The 7,190-nt window shown below is 60.5% G+C and overlaps 1 protein-coding gene across 1 annotated transcript; it reads right to left on the bottom strand.

The window, feature by feature from the left end:
* Window positions 1-1,685: 1,685 nt before the first annotated feature.
* Window positions 1,686-4,669, bottom strand: BARHL2 (BarH like homeobox 2). The gene is made up of 3 exons (XM_051625103.1): window positions 4,087-4,669; window positions 2,511-2,736; window positions 1,686-2,013 (listed from the first exon to the last, which is right to left on the bottom strand). The coding sequence occupies exons 1-3, from the start codon at window positions 4,667-4,669 to the stop codon at window positions 1,701-1,703; spliced, it is 1,122 nt and encodes a 373-aa protein (XP_051481063.1). The 3' UTR covers window positions 1,686-1,700.
* Between the last annotated feature and the right edge of the window lie 2,521 nt (window positions 4,670-7,190).

Genomic DNA, 7,190 nt, shown 5'->3' with positions numbered 1-7,190 from the left:
CGAGGTGGGCGTTCCCGACCCGCTCCCCTTTTGTTAGATCAAGGCAGAGGTCAATATGGTTTTAAAGCGAATTTATTAGCAGAGAAATCGGGAAGCCGCTCGCTAATTAGAAAAGCCCAAATAAACGTGCCTGGAGGCTCATATTTTTCTTTTTTTTCCCCCCCCTTTTTTTTTCCTTTTCTCTGGAAAGAAAGGGAAAGCACGAGAGAGGAGGGGAGGGGAAAAGGCGGGGGGGGGAGACAAACCCTCAGAGGAGAAGATAATATTGGACTTTATGAATGTTTTATAGGTAATTGCTGTATAACTTTCTAATTTCGCAGGGAGGTGTTCACTTCCAAAGACTGGGGCCAGAGTCGTCCCCGGAGCCTGGTGGAGGGTCACAGCCCGCAGCCCCGACCCACGCCCCCTCTCCGGTCCCCTCTGCCCCACGGGACCTGGCGGCCCAGGGCCCAGAGAGGCTCGGGAGGGAGGCGGCCCGCCAGGGGAAGGCGGGGCGGGGGCGAAGCAACAAAGATCAAAGACCGGTGTGGCTTGGGCTCTCCGTGTCCACCGGGACCTCCCTGCCCGCCCTCCCTGCCTTCTTGTTTCCCCTCGTTACTCACCCCGACCGCCAGCCCTCGTTGCCTGTCCCAGCTCGGTGCGGAGACAGCTGCCGGGACGGGGTCGCGTCCCCAGGCCCCGCACGGCCCCGCCGCACCTGCCCCAGGGGCCGGAGCCGTGGCCACAGACTCTGCCCACCGCCTCCCCCGGATACCCGCAGCCGCCCTGTCCAGGTGCTTAAAATAACAGGGAGGGGCGTGACACCTGCGCGGAGAATTGTTTTCCTTTAAAATACAAATAGTAAAAAATAGCACCGGCTATGAAAAAACGAACTTAAAATTCAAAAGAAATAATGTGGCATTTGCCTTTTCCACTCTGAATTTCTTGCATTCTCGTCCACGGGGGAAATTAGCTACCTTGAATTTCAATGTTTGTTAAAAAAAGATAAAGTTTATTTCTGTTTGCTTGTTTGTTTTCCCTGTAATTTTTCAGTCACAAAAAAAAAAAAATCTATATTTTGTCATCTAAGCATTTATTTTACTTAATCCAAAAAGACATGAAAAGGGAGAGGGAAGAATCACGTTCGTTCGCTTTAAACTAACGTATAGAAGTGATTTTTTTTTTTTCCTTTTTTGGACGACATATAATAAATATGATATAGCACTCAGCACTCGGTCTGTACAATTCTGTTCGCATTAGGGAGCATGCCACTTTTCAATAAGAAAAAAGGTCATGAGAAAAATCAGTGCAAAGTTCTCCGTTCCCCCGATCTTCTCCGCCGGACGGGGGTCGAGGCGCTCTCATTCCCTCCGTCCTCCGCAGCCGTTAGTCTCTCCGGCGGGCTCGGGCTCCCTCTCCCTCTCCTCCCCCTCTGTCCCTCTCTCTCTCCGAGCTCCAAGTTCTGCCTCGCAGGAGCCGAGGTCGGCGGGTCGCCCCGCGGCTCTGCCTGCCTTCCCCCGCGTGTAGTCGTTTCACTTACGGGCTCGGCTCTGGGTTCACGGTTCAAGAGTCCCTGCTCTGACTGATCGCCTCCCTCGGTGGCCGGTGGCTGCCTGCAGAAGCTCCTGCCCCTCGGCTTCTCCTCGCTTTCTCCTCTGCGGTGCTGGGGCTTGTCTGGGGACGGGGAGGGGAAGGGCTCGTTGCGGGACCGCGATGCCGCTTCACCGGGGGTGCGGAGTACCGGGCATGGGGTTGGCCAGGGGGTTGAGGGCTGGCTGCCCGCCGGGCCCCAGCCCGTGGATCAGCACCCGCGGCACCAGTGGCCGCTGGAGCTGGGGATGCGGCGCGGGGGGAGTCCGGTACATGCTGCTGTACATGGCCGCAGCCGCCGCGGCCGCCGTTGTGCTGTCCATGCTGCCCAGCAGGCTAGGGTGGTAGAAATAGGGCGAAGGAAACATCCTCTGCAGGGCCGAGTAGTTCCCGGCCTCGGCCAGCAGCTCCAGGCCCACCGCCGTCTGCCGCTTCCACTTCGTCCTGCCGGAAGGAACAAGATGCGGCTGCAGGGAGGGAGCCGCGACGGGGAGCCCAGCCCGGTTCCGCGGGGGTCCGCCGGCGGCTGGGCCCCTCTGTCCCCACACGGCCCCGTATCACCAGTGCCCCGACAAGGCGCACCGGCCCTGCAGGCCCGCACACGGCGCGACCCCCAGGCCGTGGCCGGCTCCACCCTCCTCCCCCAGCACATGCACACGGCAACTGCGGCCAAATTAATAACCACGGCACACGGTTAGATCGCAGCGCTCTGACACTAATGGATTTCGACAGAATTAGGGTGGCTGCAACCGTATGTAATGAGACAGAAAATTACGGCAGCGGAGACAGGGACCGGACCCCGCAGCCCGTCGCCGGGGAGGGCGCGGGGCAGCCGCCGGGCGCTCCCCGTATTGCCTCGGGGTCCCGGGGCAGGAGCAGAGCGCAACCCGCCAGCCCACTCCCGGCTCCCCGGGGAGTCCCCGGACCGCCGCCCGACTTACCTCCTGTTCTGGTACCAGGTTTTCACCTGCGTGTCGGTGAGGTTGAGGGCGGCGGCCAGATCCATGCGGTCCTGCACGCTCAGGTACTTCTGCCGCTCGAAGCTGCGCTCCAGCTGGTTGAGCTGGTGGTCGGAAAAGGCGGTCCGCGCCTTCCGCGGCTTCTTGGCCCGCACCGGCGGGCTGTCCCGGCTGCTGCTGATCTCCCGGTCCCCCTCTTCCTTTGTCCCTGCGAGCGAGCCGAGGCGCGGTCAGAGCCGGCGGGACACCGGCTGGGCCCCCGCCCCGCCGCGGTTACCGGGCCCCACCGACCCCTCCCGGGGGACTCCTCTGTGGCATGGAAGGAACAGTCAAATACAGCGTGGGGCGGCAGTGAGCTCGTCCAGGGGACGGCAGGATTTACACTCTCCGCTTGCCAGCTACAGGGCTTTCGTTATTTTCTCGCCCTCTCCCCCGGCCCGAAACGCCAGGAAATCGATAAGTCAATCCTGCTCTGCTCGGGCCCGGGTTTGTAGCGCTCCTTGATCTTCCCCGCAGGAAGAACAATAATCTCCCTAATTGACCCACTGGGGAGGTTGGTGCACACAAAAATAGCCAGACCAGACCGTACATCTGGTTTGGGCACTCTTATGCTAATGCTAAAAGAGCAAAATGAGAGGCACAATCGCTTCTCTTCAGCCTAGTAAAAATATCTCAATGGGGCAAAATTAGAAAAATGTGTCCTGTCGCCTCTCGGCTGAACTGGGGCGGCTGCGGGGGAGGGAGGGCAGCTCCGCTGGCACCGCAGGGAAAATAGCCCATCTCCCTGTCTCGCCTTTGCTCGCTCTTTTCTCCTTCCTTCATTCCCCTTCCTTTCTCCACGCACACATCTCTATTTTCACTTACGAACCCCGCACGGCGGGGGCTTCCCCATCAGAAGGAAATCCGTGATTAAAAATAATAAAAATCGGAGAAATAAACCTTCATATCCCGGCGAGAGGAAAACCCGAGTGTTTTGCAAAACGCACAAAGCCCTTCAAGCTTCCCCTGCCTATTGCGAGTTGATTTTTTTTAATTATTATATTTATTCTTAATTAAAAGTTTTTTTGTTTATTCGGTTTTGGTTATTGGTTTTGGGGAAGTGGGATTTTTTTTCCTTATTTTTGTTTTAAATCGAATGAGCAGAAATTAAAAGGCTTAAGGCAGCAAGTGCAGCTGAGCTGCCGGTTATTAGAAAGCTGGAGAATCATTTACTCGCATTTGCATTAAAAATAAATACGTTTTGGTTTCTAACGCGGTCCTACTGCTCCGGCTATTTCCTTAAAAACAGGGAAGTTTTTTTATATATACACGCATATATGTTTATTATTTATATAAAGGAGGAAAGGCCAATAGAGAGGGGGGAAAAAGATTTAAAACCTATTTAATTTCCTACCGATATTAAACCCGCGATAGCAGGGATCACCGACCAGCCCCTGCAGACCGGAGCGCTCCTACCGCAAAGTTCCCCCCATTTCTGTTGCACCGATGCAGCCGGGCGCCGCGGCGCCGGTTCTTGCGGCGGCCGAAGCCGTATGGGGCCAGGCCCGGCCGTACTCACCGTGGCATTTGATGTCGCCCTGTGTGTCGTCGCGCTTGTCGAGCTTGGCTTTGCCGTCCTCTTGCTCGAGTTTGGGCCTGAAGCTCTCCGGAGCCGCGCTGCCCTCCTGCTTGGGGGTGTGATGAGGAGAGGGGACGCTGGTACTGTAAGGTGCACACGCCGCCAGCGGTTTGCTGTCGCCCAAAATGTCCTTAATTAAAAAAGAAGATGTGGAAGTCCTAGGACCGGAGCTGGCCGAGCCCAGCTGGGGCGGCGGCGGCTGCGGGGGAGACGGCTGCAAACTCGGCGGAGGCGGCGGCGGGTGCGGGCCGAGGTGGAGGTGGTGCGGCGGCGGCGGCGGGAGGCTCTCCGCCACCCCCAGGTGCGGCTCGGGGTGCTCCATGCTCACCGAGATGGGCGACGAGGGCGCCGTCCCCACCGTGTCGATCTCCGAGCAAGGGGACGGCGTGGCCTGGCTCCTGAAATCCGCCGGCCGGCCGTCGCCGTGAGATCGAAAGTCTCCATTCATGACTCCGGGGCTGCCGGTGCTGCCACCCGACAGGATCGTGTCTATCCCGAAGCTGGACCCGCTCGGCCCCTCCATGGCGGACCGCTTAGCGCCGCGTCCGCATCCCCGGGGACGGCCGCGGGGGTCGCACCGGGGGTGGAGGGGAAGGAGGGAGGGGAGGGGAGCGGGGGGGTGAAGCGGGTTACCCCAACCCACGCACCGGCGGCGCAGGCGGCACTTAACACGGGGCCCCAGCCGAGAACCTCATCGCCGCCGGGGCCGGCTCACGGCTACCCAACTTTGTTGCGGGAAGTTGCGGGCGCGGAGCGGGGCGGACACCGGCCACTGCGGCGCGCCCGCCCGTGCCCACCGAGCTCCTCTCGGCGGCGGCGACTCCCCTCGTGACGTCACGGCCGCCGCGTTCCCCCCTCCCGCCGTTTATTATAAACCCGGGGTTTTGCCGCCGCCGCTGCCCGCCCGCATTGGCGGAAGGCCGAGCGGGGGCTGACGCAGTGAGGACGGCAGCCAATCCGCGGCGGCGGGGACAGGCGCGGGAGGGAGGCGGGGGCGCGCCTCCGAGCATCCCCCCCGCCTCCCGCGCCCGTCTTCGCCGCCGCCCCGTCGGGCCCCGGTTCCCCGGGATCGCATCCTCCGGAGACCATGACCCAGTGTTCCTGGGACGGTTCCCTGGTTGAATTTAAGAGTAATAGGAAGTGTCAGTGACAAGACGTCATATTAATCCTGATAAAGTGGCGTGTCAACCTAATTAGCAGAGCAATTATCAAGGCGGTAATGAACGATTTAGAGTTCTCCGAACAGTGTTTTAGTACGAAGTTCCCATTTCCAGGCTCCTATGAAGCCCAGCTCGACATCTCCTCTCCCAGCCTCCAGCAGCCCCCAGAGGCGACAAGCCCCGAAATCGGCAGCCGCGGCCCCAAAACTTGGGGGACGGGGCATGGCAATGCGGGCGCAGAGCTGGATTAGGGCAAAATGAGCTCTAGGGAGATTTTTCTAGAGCTAGCGTTCAACGACGGCACTGGCTGATGCCTCAGGTGTGGGGCCGCTGGCACATCCGCCCCTTAACACACCGGGAGCCCGTCACAGGCCCGGGACGAGGATTGGGAGAGCGAGGACACGAGGGTTCATTCTAACTCCCTCATCGTCCTGCCTGCCAGGAGTGCCCTGCCCTGTTCTGTACAGAGCTGCGAGGGTGCGGTGGCAGCGCCGGGGCGCCGTCACCTCGTTTCCCTCCCCGGTTTGTTCGCAGGGGAGACCGTCCCGCTCAGAGCTACGGCGGGGGCTGGGGAGCGCATGGGGAGCGCTGGAGAAGTGGGAAGCCGCGGCGGGCCGGTAAGTCGTTGCGGGCGGTTGGATCCGACGTAAGACCCAGCAGCCTCGGGGCAGCGGTGCAGGGTGAGAAGCCGCACCACAACAGGAGGGGTACTAATGCGGAGAGCTGGCCCAGCCTTTCTTCGTGGGGGAAGCCGAGGAGCTTCTGGGCCGCCTCGCCTCGCCTGGTCTTCCCCAGTCCCCGGTCTCACACCTGCAGCGCACCGGCCCTCTCTGTGCTCCGTAGCGGGTCAGGACGCGGCCCCTCTCCTCCAATTCGAAATAAGTTTTTCGACGGCAGGAAACCCTGCCCACGGGCAGCCCGCTACTACCGAGGGTCCCCCGCTCCTGCCCGACGTCCCCGCGTCGCCCACCGCCGCCCGCGGGCAGCCGGGGGGCAGCCGGGCGTACGGCTTGCCCGAGGGCTTCAGGCGCTTGGTCTGGGCCCGGAAGCTGGCGAGGGAGCGGGGGCTGCGCGCCCGGAGGAGGTGCAGGGCCATCCCGTGACCGCTGGGCGGCGGTGGCGGCCGCCCCCGCTGTCCCCGACGGGGCCGGAGGCAGCGCAGGCCCTGCCGGCCTGGTGTGAGCGGGGCTGGCGGCACGGCTGAGTGACCTCTGCCAGCATGTCCCTACAGATCGGGGCACTCGAAGGAACAAGAGAGCAAAAGGGGACAGCAGAAGAAGGGAGGAAACAGAGGAACAAAATAAAAGATCGAGAGAAAAGGAAATATTTAAATTTCTGCAAATGCACAGGCAAGTTTGCTGCAGCAGGCAAGCAGCCCGCAGCAGCCGTATTTATCCTGCTGTCTTGGTTTGCAATTTATCTAAAGTATGTCCTAATTATCCCTAGGGGAATGCGGGATCCGGGGTAATATGCTACACTAGCATAATCCTTTAACTCACAATACACTTCCCCGTCCCGGAATAGGGATTTAGGGCTTAAAGTCATGTTCCTGAAGAATGAACACCTTTCATTTCCTTCCTCCTATTTTTTTAATCCTCGGCTCCATTGTGCAGAAATATTCTGGGGGAAAGCGGCGGCGAGACCCGCCCGTGCCAGCCGCTCCGCTCCCCCCGGGCCCCGCAGCGCCAACAGCCTCGGCATCTTCTGCTCCTCCGCTGGCACTGCGGGCAGGTTCGGGTTCCCAGAGGCCAGATCAGCCCTACGCGGGGGCATCGCACTCAAAAGGTCTTCCACCACCTACTGATATCTTACGTGGGCACGGAGGGCAGCGGGAGTGGATGCGGGACAGCTGCAGCCCGTGCGGCCGCAGCCCAGGGCTGGATG

Source organism: Apus apus, chromosome 7, assembly GCF_020740795.1.
Source record: "Apus apus isolate bApuApu2 chromosome 7, bApuApu2.pri.cur, whole genome shotgun sequence".
Classification (NCBI taxonomy): domain Eukaryota; kingdom Metazoa; phylum Chordata; class Aves; order Apodiformes; family Apodidae; genus Apus; species Apus apus.
The sequence above is the reverse complement of the archived record's forward strand: the minus strand, read 5'-3'. Positions and strand labels throughout refer to the sequence as shown.

What these genes read in the sequence shown, in the direction of transcription:
- BARHL2 (XM_051625103.1), bottom strand. Translation starts at nt 4,669, where the DNA reads ATGGAGGGGCCGAGCGGGTCCAGCTTCGGGATAGACACGATCCTGTCG. An exon ending in GGGCGACATCAAATGCCACG is followed by an intron (nt 2,737 to 4,086) that starts GTGAGTACGGCC and finishes GCTCGCTCGCAG; the next exon opens with GGACAAAGGAAGAGGGGGAC. An exon ending in ACCTGGTACCAGAACAGGAG is followed by an intron (nt 2,014 to 2,510) that starts GTAAGTCGGGCG and finishes TCCTTCCGGCAG; the next exon opens with GACGAAGTGGAAGCGGCAGA.